At 38.3% G+C, this 15,111-nt stretch overlaps 1 protein-coding gene across 6 annotated transcripts in view; it reads left to right on the top strand.

The window, feature by feature from the left end:
• Positions 1-15,111, top strand: part of HDAC9 (histone deacetylase 9) — a 343,727-nt gene that overhangs the window by 89,352 nt on the left and 239,264 nt on the right. For all 6 annotated transcript variants that reach the window (XM_026649421.1, XM_024219724.3, XM_024219723.3 and 3 more), the window contains 2 exons: positions 3,580-3,695; positions 12,758-12,880. In XM_026649421.1, the coding sequence (XP_026505206.1) occupies positions 3,580-3,695; positions 12,758-12,880 (239 nt within the window). The remainder of the gene's footprint in view (positions 1-3,579; positions 3,696-12,757; positions 12,881-15,111) is intronic.

The following is a 15,111-nucleotide window of genomic DNA, read 5'->3' as shown; positions in this document are numbered from 1 at the left end:
AAGCTTTCTGGACAGGAATGCATTTGTCTGTATACAACTACACTGAAGTAATTGAAATTCCACCTGTTTTTTGGCTTTGTGTGTTTTCCCAGGGAACCGAAATATGCTGTGAGAGGGCTTGTACTCTCTCTTTTTTTTTAATAGAGGGAAATGTTCTGTAATACTCAATAGCCCTCAGTGGCAATATTATGTCTTATGTATCTGCCAGCTTAGTTTGTAGTGGGGTGATATGACAGCTTAGTTTCTTTTGGAGTGTGCAGGCTAGAAATTCAACCTAAGTCTTTGGGATATCTTTCCCTGTGTTAGGCTTTCTCTGAAGTGAGAGATCTCCCAGGGCTTAAAGAAATGTCTGAACATTTTGAACAAGATGGGCAAAATAAGAAATATCATCTTGATGATTTTTCCAAACACGGTGGAGGACACCTGATTCCTTAGAAGTGTTGCTTGGCTTAACAATTTTGATGAGTGAGAGGTCTGATGTTTTCAAAAGCAAGAACTTGAAATGAGGGTAACTCGTCACAACCTTTTTGAAATCATATGTTTGACCACTCCTCCTGGTTCCCTTTGTTTGAAAATGTCAGACTTAATTGGTTTTGATTTTAAGAACTCACCAAGGTATTATGTGACGTGAAGTATTTACAGACCTGTTTAAATATTCATTGGCACATTTTTCAGTCATAGCAGATGGTGCTGCTAGTAATTAGAAGGGATTTTTTAGCAGTTATAACATAAAAGTTTTGCACCTTAGGGAGAAAAGTTGCAGAGAGGAAAAAAATGTAAATTGAAATATTTTAGGTTAATTAAAATTGGTTTTGAATTCCTTTCCACACATTTGAACTAAGTAAATAAAGAGGCCAATTATCTTTGGATAATAAAGTCTACTTTTGCATATTATGTATGCTCATAAAGTGGTTATATACGTTTTAGTGTTAGTGTGTCATTATCATATATGTTATCTTGCAAAATTAGGGTTGAACTTTGCTTTGAATTGTTCCCTCTGCAAGCACATTGGAATCCAGACTCCTGAACTTGCAGACATAGGATGCTTTCAGGGCCTGGCCCATTAATCTGAAAAGAATAGGAGAATCTACAATGTCTGGGCCTGATTCTGATGTCACTTGCTCTTGTTTGACACCAGTGCAACTCCACTGACTTCACTGGCATTGCACCTGGTTTACACTTGTTTCAGTGAGATGAGACTTAGGCCCTGTGTATATAAGGGTGCTTGATTACTGCTCAGCTGGTTATATATATCTGCATCCATTAGTCAGGGAAGAGTTTAATTAAATCAGTGCATCTCACTGATTTTACATCACCATGTAGATACGACATAGTGTAAACAAATTACGGTAAATTCCCTGTCCAATAAGTGCCGTTTTCAGGACAGCTCTTCACGGTGTTTATTACAGACTATGGGTGCAAATGTAAAAGAAATCATTCTCCTATTCTTAATCTCCAGTTAGTAGCTGAATACAGAGCTTTCCATAACATTGCTGTCTGACCGAGATATGCCCAATTAATTTCACAAACACTGGTGTTAAGTGTAATTGCTGAATTTGTTGGGGATCTAAGGGTTGGCAGCTTAGTGCTGATTCTCTTTTTACTGACACTCTTTCCCTTCATTTCTAGAGTGGCCCATTCCTTTGTGATACATATATTTTCAAGTGAGGTTTAAAGTAAAACAGTAATGATTTTAGTAAGAGAGCATTACCTATAGTCATGGTTAAAGTACATGACTGGGTGTTGGGACATTTCTATTCTAATCCTGACTCTGTCACTGACTTATTATCAATGATTGCTTATATGCCTGAAAATATATTCCCAGGACTCACTTTTTACAAGTTTGCCATTGACTCGATTGTGATTTTTTCCCCCCATCATAGTTTGTACATAGCCCCCAATCGGTTAAAAGTACAGCTGATCAAACATTTTCTGAGCAAAAACATTTCCTGACCAGACCTATATTATTAGTTTATTGATGGGATAGTGAATTGCAGAAATGTACTCTAGCTGGGAGTAAGGAATGGTTCCTTTAAGTCACTAGCAAAACTTCCATTTTCTTCCGTGACAAGAGGAGTGGGGACCTAACCAGTGGCGGATTAATGATTTTGCCGCCCGTAGGCCCTGAAATAATTGCCGCCCCTGGCCCCATATGAACTTATTAAACATCAATATTTTCAATATCAACACCAATATTTTCACTTTTGACTTCACTACTACTTTCAACTATTTTTTCTGTCTCACTGTCGGCACTAACTGATACAACAAAGGAATCTATTTTGCACATTTTTGCTATCATTTCATTTTCCCTTTCTTTCTTTTGTATAGCATTTTTTTTGAGAACCGCTTAATTTCTTCCTTCCAGTCATATTATTAACGTTTAGGATTCTCGCAAGTATGTTTACTAAATGGCGTCACACCATTATTGGTGGTTTCAATATGCGCTATGAGTGGTAGAATCGCGGCGTCACTGATGCCGCCATTACAAAAATGCTGCTATTATAAATTTGCCGCCCCTGCAAATTTGCCGCCCTAGGCCTAGGCCTTGTCGGCCTAGATGATAATACGCCGCTGGACCTAATAAGCTGACCCAAAAAAGAGAGCAAAGAATTGGTGATAGCCATAAATTGATAGCTGGCTAATTAAATAAATTGTCTCAATTATTTTAATTTTCTTGAGATAGTTTGTATGAAAGATGTTCTATAAAATATTCTTATCTCTGCTAACACCATACAATTCTAATTTTAGTTATTTATATTCTTTCCTTGTTCTGTACAAAAACTCGTCATCAATATAGGATTTATAACAGTTAGATGTGATGAAGATCAACTAGATCATCAAGTCCATTCCTTTACAAGTGCAGAATATCTTCCTATGGTATATATATCACCGATAGCAGATGTATCATTTCCTAAACTGATACTACGTTTCGTCTTAACCAAAACTCCTGGGAGTTTTTTCACCAAGCCCGGGTAAATTATAGCCCTCAAAATGCTATTTTAAGATTTTTTATGCTACAAACAGTCCCTCGTACCTTGCTGACAGAGATGTATTGCGAATGGTGTATTGTTTTTTATTGGTTACTCATATAGAGGTTAGTTCACAACTGAATACTCCGGAGCCCTTCCCAAACAGCAAGGGAATGACAGTAGGCCTCATGAATTGATGACATGTTATCATGACCTTTGCAAGTCTACTGTTTCTGTCATTTTGATCTCTCACAGAGGCAGAAGAGTATGCAATAAAAAGTACTTCCTTTCTTTTTTCCTCATTAGGAGTTCTGTTTGTACATCTCTGCCTGCCACTGAGTAACTTGCCATCTTTGCAGGAAACTCAAGTAATAAATTCCCCCTTTGTGCAGAAGGGATCGAGAGGGGAAAAGAATGAAACTATCTATCTTTTTAAGGTTGCAAACAAATTGGGACTGAGAGAAAATCCTTAACACAGTAAAAAGTCCATTCATACAGGAAAACTATTCTTCAAAAGAAAGAGTATGCTATAAGCAATATATTGTTCATCATAATCGCAGCTGGATTTCTGTGTTACTTATAAATTCATGTGTGCTTAATCTTTTTTCAGAGTCGTCAGTTAGTAGCAGTTCTCCAGGAACAGGGCCCAGCTCACCAAGCAACGGCCCTACTGGAAGTGTGACAGAAAATGAAACCTCACTTTTGCCATCTAATTCTCAAGCTGAGGTAAGAATAATACACTCAGTCCCTTTATTGACCAGGTAATTGCTTAGCTTTTTAGAGCTGGAAAGATTCCAAACAGCACTTTAAAGACCATAGTTGCTTTCTGATTTCCTTCCTTCACCTGGAAGTCACAGTAACTGTGTGTGAAAGAGAAACTGGCTTGTATTTCAGATGGCAGTGGAAACTGGTCTATGGCAGAGATATGATGGTGCTAAGATACATTGTGGAATGACTGTTTTGATATATCATAATGAATATTGGCATCTTAGAAATAATGAAATCCCGTGAAATAACACTAGCATTTCTAAATATTAACATAAACAACTGATCCAGGATACTGCAAAGTACTTTGCTTTGGAATTTTATTTGGAGCAAATGATACTCCAGCAAAATGCTTTATGCTCCCACACACATGTAAATGTAGGGCTAGATTTCACCTGCCTTAGGGCTTGTCTACACGTGGAGTTATTCCTGATTGACTATCTCTGATTAACTCCATGTGTGTACAGTCCAGAATAATTCCATGTGTAGACAAGCCCTCACTCATGCTGAGTAGTACCTTGCTCTGTAAGTAGTCGGTTACAGTTTATGCTGGCTCAGGTCCAACCCATTCCTGTTCTGAGTTCCAGCCTGGAACAGAGGAATTCTGGAAGTTGTAGTTCCCTGAGGGACAAGGGAACTCTAGGCTCGTACAAAATATGCTGGGAAAGGGGCCAGGGATATAAAAGATCTCCTTTTTGCTTGCTGTGCAGGGTACAGCTAGCTGAGGAGGTTCTTCAGTGACCAGGTTTTGAAGACCAGTGGTGGTACACCCAGAAGAGAAGTAAAAAGGGTCCGGGGGAGCCATACTGTAGAATACAGGGAAAGGGGTTGTGGGGGCAAGACAAATATAGGAGGCGGCTTTGAGGGGAAAGTGAAGCAGTGGGCAGTGTAGTGGACAGTCACCTTCCCTCTTTGGATTTCTAGGGTCAAAGCATAAGCACCCCTGTGGCACTGAGGTGTCAGCTAGAGGGGCATGGTTATACTCCTCAAAGAGAGGAGGGTTACACAGACCCTAACAAGAGGGCTAGGCCCAGAGTCACAGACTTGTATTGTGGACTTCTTGTTTTGCTTACACACTAGGATAGGACCATTTTGGTTTAGCCAAAGGGCTAAACTCATTAAACAGTGAAAGGGAGGCTCTGAGGAAACTGAGGCAGCAGCCGTACCTGTGGCAGAGTGGTGAGACACTGTTACATAGTCCCATTGATGTCCATGGGAATGCTTGTACAATAAGGCACTACTCACTGTCAGTAAAGTGGCACAGTGAAGCTATGATGGTTCCCAATGTAAACATAAACCAGAGGAGTGAAGCATAGCTCACCAGAACTGTGAATAAAGAAATACAGCCTTACAATATGCACACCTCAGGTGTATTGCATCTTGTTTAATGTGGGCAAACAAACAGAAAGCACAGATACATAACGTAAACTCCCCAAATAATATATAGTAATTGACAACATTTACTGTTTTTCTATGACCTCCTGAGGTCCCTCCTAACCCTGATAGTCTATGATTCTATATGTTTCTCTGAGGTAGTAAAATAATAAACCTGGGTGTTTTGTGGCAGTGTACTCCAGTTACTGAATTAAAAACAAAAGAGAGATTGTATAATCTGTTGATAGCATAGCTGTGAAATAGCTTTATATCATAGTTTTAACTAGCTGGCCAGGTCTGAGTTTTGCTCTGTTAATTAAATAGAGACATACATTCAAATATATGTTCTTGCAGTATGTTTAGAAATTCCTTTCATGAGATAATGTATTTAGTTAATTTCAGATATGACACATACACCACAACACATCCAGTAAGACATATTTGGTCGTAGCATCCCTCCAACTGCTCACAAATGTATTAAAGATTAAAGAGCAGATCATACGAGCTAGACACAAGGGCTAATAGCTTTATTAATGGAGCGAGAGCTCCCATGGATTCCATAATGTATATTAAATCTTTACTCTTTCCTCCACTCATAAGGCATCCTGAACTTTCTCCTTCTCCCTGTCCCCTCCCATCATGTCCCAGTCTCTATTGCAAACAAAGGGCAAGGAGACGAGGAGGAGACTTGCAGCTTAAGGTCCTGCAGGAATGGAGCTAGGGGGGCAGTGTGCTTCCTGTGGATCTGAAGAGTGGAACCCCTATCTAGCAGACCTGAGCAGGTCTGTTAGATTTCCACTGCAAAAGGTTAACATCTCCAGTAAGACACTATGGGGAGGGGAAATGGAGTGGGGGCACGAAATGGTTGGTGCATATATCTGGGTGTTTGTGGTGGCCCTGGATCTTTAGCTTCAAGGACCAGACAACATGTAAGAAATTGCAAAAGGGGCTCATTTTAAATTTCCTATGTAAAAATTAGTAAATACTTTACCAAAAATAAATAAATAAAAATAATAATAATAATAATTATGGAAAATTCAATTGTCATCCAAAAACTCACTGTGCTATTTGGAAACAAAATTCCCAGTGAAATAGAAGGATCTTAATCCTGTTTCAAGTATATATCTTAACGTAACCTTAATTATGGAGTCACTACTGACACCTCCAGAATGTGGTATTGACAACCATGTGACAAATTGTATTTATCGTCATTGAGTGCCTCACCTGCACTCTGCCCACTAATCCATTGCCCCAGGACTGCTTTCAACATTCCAAAACTCTCAGGAATGTCAAGCACCTGGCATTATTTTAAAAATAAACTTTCTAAGGAAGTGGTTTCCTGTCCCTCAAAATGTGAATATTCTCCCTTCCCCCACCTCCAATTATGTTGGCCTAAGACCCAAACAGACAATAATCACTCCAGATGGGTGTAGAGTCCAATATCTTGTTATCTGTCAGAACAAGAAACAGGAACTCAATGCTATAAAATAGTGGAGTTTCCGAGTTTCCCCAGGGGCCATCCAGCATATACTTCTAGCCCTGGAAAGGCTTGAGGGATTGGACATTTGGGATTTATAAACATTATTTTGTCATTTTTAAAATTATTTTGAATTTTAGTCATTTTTCTCTCGCACTGAGTGTTGTGCAGTTAGGCAGAGAGTATTCAAGGCCCTTACTCAGCAAAGCACTTAAATCCAGGTTAACCTTAAGCATGTGAGTAGTCTAATTGATCTCTGATTGATTTGGGTGCTTAAAATAAAGCATGTGCTTAAGTGGTCTGCTGAATCAGGGCCCTAATGAACTGGCTTTAAAGGGATAAAAAAATAGCTCCCAGCACACTACATATGTATGCACACACACACACACACCATAGACTTTTGAAGAACCTAACTTGTGGTAAGCCAAGTCCTATCTTACTGCATTATTGAATAAGCTATTAGTTATCAGTTATTATTAAATGAAGGATGGTCTTATGGCTAAAGCATAGGGCTGGTAGTCAGGAGTCCTATCCTCAGAGAAATCATGTGTGACCTTGGGCAAGTCACTCAGTCTCTCTGTGCCTTGTTTTCCCTATCTGTATAATAATTCCCTAACATAACAAAGGTGTGAGGAGGCTTCATTACTTTTTTTGTAAAGCTCTCTGAGGTTTTTAGACAGAAGGCACAATAGAGGTATTAATCATTTATTATTTTCCTCCCTCATACAATATTTGTAATGCACAAGCCAAAGGCAGTTTTTCCCTATTAGTGCCAATACGTATAAAAGGACACCTCATTCAATGCTAAGATTTGTATTCCACCCTATCTTCTGCAGCTAATGCCCAGAATCATAACTACTTTGATGGCCTAGCTTGCTGTTAATTGTTTTATATTATCTACTGATTAAACAAAAGAGCATGAGGAAATGTGACTTAACAGAGTTTGGGCTAATGGAGCTATTTCTCCAGGTCAGTGACAGGACATTCACCTAAAAAAACCTGGATTGGCTAGTTCAACCTCCAGCAGGGACTCTTCCCCATAATGAATTAATTGTGTGTGTGAACTATGATCCAGAGGGCAGGTGGGTGACCTCTGCACACTGATTAGTAGCCTCTCTGTGGTACAGAGAAAACAAAAAAGTTACATTGATGGCTAACATGTGGTTTTGCCTCATAGCCCTCTGTATGGGATTGTGAAGAAATTCAGATTATGTATTGCAAGGTATAAAAAAGTTCAGTTCAGACCACAGGCTGGTCAGTACAGTGGGATTAAAACAGTATAGTTTCACCTTGGGAAGAATAACTTCAAATAGGGGTATAGTAGGGGTGCTAATGCTATATTAGATGGAACATCATATGGAATTGGATACTACAGCTACTTGAATACTTTGCCATTAATGCTAACACCACAAAATACAAAAGGGAATAATGATGCTTCTTTGGGCTTATTTACTGTGTTTGGTACTCTGACTATCCTAACTCCTAGATACTTGTTCACATCATTAAACCACCACAGAGATTACAATCAGGTAGTCTCCTTAGCGGATGTGGAGTTTGCAAAGCCAATTTGCGGCAGCTTCGTCAGTGAAGAGCAGAGCCCTCTGACCACAATCAAATCTGGTCAGTCTGGTGCGATGGGCAGTCTCTGTTCAGGAGAGGTTTGGGAAGACTGCAGCTCTAGGACCATTAGGACTATATTCTGTGCATTAATAGAACACTACATTGCAAAATCATCTTCCCTTCCTATGCCAGGCAACAGTGGTATTAGTCTCTTACTATCATGAGCACTGAAATGAGCCTAAAAGGCTATTTTAAAAGCTGAGCTCCATGTGCTGGAGCCACTCACTCAGCTCTTTGGCAGAACACTTGGAAGCTGAAACCACTGGCTTCCATTTCTGGCTCCAGTCAGAGACTTCTTTACCTCACTGGTTACTTGATTGTTAATATTGTGGTCCTGTGGGTGCAAACGTTTTTCCATAGATCTCAACATCAGTACATTTTAATTTTATTTGATAGTTTATTAGTAACCAAACAGCTGAATATTTCTTCTGTAGTTGAACATTAGCTGCCAGCTCTCAAATGGTATTTATCTAATCAATTTTTTGCCAGACACACAAAGTACAGTGGTTTCTAATAATAGGTTGTGTTCTAAAATCATGCAAAATGTCACTTGTTTTGCCGTAACCGTGCATGACTCACTCTGCTGTTGTTTCCTAATAGTTATTGTGACATTTGCAGTAAGTGTTGTATTCACATCTGAGTGGGCGTATGGCTGTGGTATTCATGGCGGCAAATGAACACTTCTTGCTGGGGAAAAACAGGTTGCGATGACAGAAGAATCATTTACCAGTAAAAATCTGAGTCAGTACTGTAAATGATCACACACTGTAGTGACTAGAGCAATATCAGTAATGAAATTTTGATTCTTTTAAAACATTTCTGCCTTAATCATTTAAATAGCAGTCTCTTAAGTGTCTTAACCCACAGTAGACAGTGTGGTAACCATTTATTTAAATTTTCTGAAAGCACAGAAGAGCACTGTGAGTAAGAAACCTTGCAGATAATCCCTTGCTATCAATTTCTCTAATAGTGATTTCAGTAACCAGTCTGTTAAAAGACTTTCTGTCATTATATGAGCCTTAAAAGTTAAACTTATAATTGCGCCTTATAAATAAAAGTTGTTTTTATTAGACCCAGGTTTTGCCTCTAATGGTTCAGGGTTCACTGCGGTAACTATTTGTCTGTTGGAGCAAACCATATACTTTCAAATGACATGCTGTGCATGGCTAAATCCTGCCTGCCTTTCTCATGCAAGGATTTCCTATGACTTCATTGGGACAGCTTGCCTCAGTAAGGCACAATACAAATGTATGTGCTAACTCTAAGCACAGAGAGGGCCTGATCCGAAGCCCAGTGAAGTCCCATTCAGCCCATTCATCTCAATGGGCTTTGATTCAGGACCATATAGAATCCACTTATATTTGGTGTACAGAACTTTTGGAGACTGGTATATTGAAGGTAATAATAGAAACTAAACTGCCTGATTATATGGAGGACATAAATAAATGCACATGGTACAAATGTCTCTTAAACCCATCTTTCATAATATTCGTTTGTGAACCTCAGCTTTGAGGAGCACACTTAGTAGTTCTTCAAAAATTTTAAGTCTCTAGCCAGCATGATGAAATTGAAATTAAATCCAAACATGAAAAGGGAATCTACTTAATTTTTATAACTAATGAAAACAATAGAAGTAGTTCTTACTTCGGAGTGCCATTTATTCTGACTGTTCAAAGCAATGGTATCTTCAGACACTGTGTCTGCAACTTGGAAGATTTAAAGCTAAAATAAAATATTCCCTGTGTGTGTGTGGTGGGGGGGGGGGGAAGAGAGAGAGAAGTTGATATTAGACAGTAAAGCCACACACTGCTACATCTAATTACTATACTTACATTTTAAGAATTAAGTGAACCTGACTGATAGGAATGTTTCTTTTAAAACACTAGCAAGCTGGGAATTCTGCCTCAACAAATGGATGCTGTGGGGGACAGGACTATGCCCCATTAGCTTAGGCTATGTCTATACTGGCAATTGAACAACAAAACTTTTGTCTTTCAGAGGTGTTAAACGCCTCCTCCCCCATCTCCTCCCACCCCCCGAAAGACAAACGTTTTGCTGCGACAAGTGCCGTGAACAGCGCAAACGCCGCTTGTTGGGGGTGGACGTTTTTTGTCGGCAGGAGAGCCAACAAACAGCGGCTACACTGCACGACTTTTAGCGGTACGGCTGTGGCGACACAGCCATGTCACTAAAAGCTGTGTAGTGTAGACAAAGCCTTAGTAAATTGTCACTAGTGTAACACTTTAAGTTGCCCAAAGACACACATAGGCCCTGATTCCGCAGTAGCCTCCATGCAAGTGGCCCCCTGAGTCAGCATAAAGCTCGTTTCAGGATAGGGGTCTTAATATGGGCTTAATCTGAGGGTTATCGTAAAACAAATACCAGTTGATTATTAAAAGAAAATGACTATGTTGTAGAGGCATATTCATGCTGTTAAATTTCAATGCAAATGTTATTAATAATCAATTGGTTTTTTAACACAGCTGTTTTATTACATATGCTTAATGGAACAGATTAGGGGAGATTCAGTTTTAACAGTCGTGGCATTACCTTTTAGTTGCTGGACTTATTCCTTAAATTCTATCATTTCACTCTTGTTCCTCAATGCACACCTTGGAATTTAACAGTGGCATATCATAAAACCAAAAAGGAAACATGTATATTTTTTAAATGCAGCACCATATAGATGCTGCAACCAGCACAAGTCTGATGATGTCCTAAAAAGAGGATTACATGTTTACAGCATCTCTTTTGGTAAGACCTTTATAGCATTTCACACTAGACTTTTGTATTTTGGACATACTTCATTTTAATAATGTACATATTTGGACGTTATCAAGCAAGTGCAATTTTAATGGGAAATTAATGTAATATACATATGAAGCAGTTTCTTGACACTTGCATTCCATACAGTCCATATCTCTTCTCTCTTTCATATACTATCTTCTAGCATTCCCAAGATACCAAGAGAAAATTACACATAGAGACTTCTACTGTTATTGTCTCAGTGATAGGTCTTATTTCCAAACAAACTATATGAGGAAGGTTATGTTTTGGAATAACATCCTGTGTTTTTGTGCAGCACCAGTTTTCAGTGACAGTCTGAAGTTGCATTGTATTAGCACAAGGTATTTTCCAAAGTTAATTGATATCCCAGGTTTGTCCAGGGGAAAATCTACCGCTCCCCACAACATGCTTGACAAGTTATTATATTTACTTTAGTCAAAGCCCGAGTGTGCAGTATCCCTCTTGGAGGTGGTCTATTATTGGAGCCCCATATGCTTTTTGTTTGGGAAGAAAGCAGTCACTGTGTCATACTGTTACACAGGGTATTCTTTTTCAGGGATGTTGTTCCCTTGGGGACCATATCATGCCAGAGTTCCTAAGCCTAATAAGACCTTTGTAGCTCTTATTGTGTAAAAGTTCTGGGAGGGAAGCAAGAGTTAAACAGAAAATGTAATTCAAGCAACTATACTAGACCACATGTTGAAAAACATGACTGTTAAAGCAGAATGGCAGAGGTTTCAAAAAGATTCCTCTTGCAGTAAGCATGTGATAATGTAACCTTTTTTTGCTTCTTCCCACCGAATTCTAAGTGGGTACTTATGGGGGATCTTTTCAGAATACCTGTTTCTCTGTGCAGGGTGGTTTTAAAAATCATATCAGAAATTATATGTCCTCTTCATAAATGGTTATATCATATGGTTTCAAAACAAGTATGGGGACTATCCAGCAAGGTGTTGAAATTGGAGGGAGTTAAGGAGGCTAAGCACTTCACAGGGCAGCTCAGCACCCAACAGGAATGGTGGCCATGTTTTTTAACATTATTTTTTTTAAAATGGCATTTGCTTCCTAAATCACTTTTTACTCAGACTTTCTCCGTCCATAATAAACACTGTAGCCTAATGGTAATTTAGTGGCAAGGGGATAAGATACACAGAATGAATAGTGTTGAATTATGTTGGGTGAAGTTTTGCAGCAATGCATATGAATTATACTCCTTTAGAACTTTTTCTTTCATTTTAATGAAAATCTCATATAGGTTATCTGCTCTAGTTCTAGCAAGGAGGATATCCCTCAGCATATCCAAATGATATCCAATACGGCTATATATGTGTCCTTACATACATTAAGAGATGAAGCATCAGTGTTCCATAAGACATATCGTGCAATCCTTCTTGAATATTTACTCAAGCAAAACTCCCATTGACCCTATAGCAATGAATGTGTGGTTGGTGGGAGAAGAGGTAATGGAGCAGGGAATCCTTGACATTTTGGTTCGGCATAGGAATTTAACTGATTAACCAAGGCAGCATGGTAGGCAGGTGAATATTTGTCTCCATTTCAGGAAAAGAATTTCAGAGCTATACTGGGGAAATATTAGTAGGCCCCAGTACTCAGGATACTCAGTATATCAGGAAAGGAAGTACTTTTCCCCAATATTTGGCTTCTTAGGCACACTAACAAAGATAACTAACTAACTGGCTTTTGTTGCCGAAGGGTAATAGAAATAAGTGTTACAGATCTGGAGGTGATTTTTTTCTTGTTTCAGCACTTGGTTTCACAACAACGTATTCTGATTCATGAAGAATCGATGAACCTGTTGAGTTTGTATACGTCTCCTTCTTTGCCCAACATTACCTTGGGACTTCCAGCGGTACAATCCCAGCTCAGTGTAAGTGATCACTTTAAAAGGGTGTCCTTTTTGTATCATGGTTTTTTCTTTGAGACCAATCTCCCTTATCCCTGCTTTCACCACCTCCTCCTCTTCAACTTTTCACTCTTCTGTCTACTTTCTCTCACAATACAAGCATACTCCGGTCTCTTTTCCCCTCAAAAAATCATCTCCATCTCTGTGTCTGTTTTGTCTTTTTGGAGTGTAAGCAATTCAGGGCAAGACCCATGACTTCATTTGTGTTATACAGGAACTGATACACTGTGGGCACTACTTGAAACAATAAATAATCACACTGAATAATAATGAATAAATAAATGTGAGCATAAAGCTTATACAGTGATGTACCAAACACAATTTCTGAATTATAGATATGAATGCTTGAAGCCACCGAAGTGGTGAGAGATACCTGGGTGGGTCATATAATTTGACCTTTTGAACTACTTTTGTACTGGTGACTCCTATCGTCAATAAAATTTCTTCCAGAAATACCCTTCCAAAGCCAATAGTCTTTAAGATGACATTCTAATACTGACTCAGGCTGAGTTGGAGCTAATATATTTGGAGAAGTCCCTTGCATTTAATTTTGTTTTGTATTTAAATGTTAAAATAAGTGCATGACTATGTAGCACAGTAGTCTATTAATGAATTACATTTAATGTTTACTCATAAAGAGAACATCCGGTTGAGAAAAAGTCACAGAACTTTAGGGGTAAATTAAAGTTTTGCCATTGAGTTCAGTGGGGCCAAAATTTTACCCTAGGACTTCTTAAGGATTTACAATAGGTTTTATGATGACTCTGTACAATAATATGGAATATTATAAAGAAATCTCTGCAATTTAAAATTTAATTTATGACACAGTGGTATGACTTTTGAATTTAGTAGAATTTACATAAATTCTAGATGTATAAATGACAATGTGTCACTTTATAGTATGCAAGTTTCATTTTAAATATGCACTTTATTATGGTTTTTCAGTAAGGTAGTACTTAATTTGAATGCTGAATCTAGTTCAAGTTTTATGTCATACCTGTTGGGTTTTTTTCAGTACAATATAATGTCCTTATCTCTGATACATTGTTGTTACCTAGTTAATTTCTGAGGGAAAATATGATACTATTTTCTAACATCAGACACCTGGAGAAGTTTGCAAAAGAAAATTTTGCAACTCTAAATAAATTCTCTAGGAATCTTGCATCAGACACTTGTAAGCAAATGATTCTAGTTAAGATACTGATCATAAGTAACAGTGAGTAACATTACAAAATACACAACTTATAAATAATGTTTCCTTTCTGCAAAAATGTCTTGTCTAATTGAGAACAAGTAGTAAGTAATGTCAAAGTAATTTATTACATGAAATTAAAAGCTGTTCTCTTTAAAAAACACACACACACACATCATATAAGCTTGTATTGAGATCAGTTAGCACTAAATGCTACTTTTGGAAATTGAACAAACGGTATTTGATTTTTGCAAGGTAACGTTTATGCAATTGCTAGAATAAGATAGTGTAATTTAAATTGAATATAGCCCACTGTGGTATTTTTTCAGGAGAGAATGGCAGTGGCAGAGTGTGAAGTAAAAAGTATGTACAGAAAACTTAATGAAAAAGGTTAGGGTTTGCCTGAGTAGAACATCTGGAATTCAGATAATCAGGGAATAGCCTTTTTTTACTATTACAAACTGAATGGCAACCATGTACAATCTGGGAAGACTCAATTAGATATTTATTATTGCTATTTATTACTTTTTTATCAACGCTTTTTAAAAATCTAGTTTAAATTTTTCAATGAAAATGTAGGCAGCCATTAGCTGGAACACAGATATCTGAAGTAGATTTGCAATGCTAATTGGTCAAGATTTTCTAAAACGGGTGCCTAAATTTAAGTCCTATAGTCTGTATTTAGGCAATTAAATCAGGGGGCTTTAAAGTGCTAAATGGCCAGCAGCTCCCATTGACTCCTGTAGACCAGATTGTTACTTTACAATCCACCCTGAGTAAGGAGGCAGTGTATAATTGTGCTGCCCCAGGAGTAGGCCAGAGAAGGAATTGCTTCAGGGGGAAGTAACATTCATCAGCTCTATACCAGCTGTAGTTAATGTTCCATCTCACTTTGGCTCAGTATTGCTGATTGATCTATTGTGTGAGACAAGGATGTGTGGAAAGCCAAAGCTCACCTGCTTCCCCCTGAATTCAAGACACCTGTTCCCCCTGTTCCTCTCCT

The sequence above is a fragment of the Terrapene carolina genome, unplaced genomic scaffold, assembly GCF_002925995.2.
Source record: "Terrapene carolina triunguis isolate 2854851 unplaced genomic scaffold, T_m_triunguis-2.0 Scaffold84, whole genome shotgun sequence".
Classification (NCBI taxonomy): domain Eukaryota; kingdom Metazoa; phylum Chordata; order Testudines; family Emydidae; genus Terrapene; species Terrapene triunguis.
This window is presented reverse-complemented; position numbering and strand designations above follow the sequence as displayed.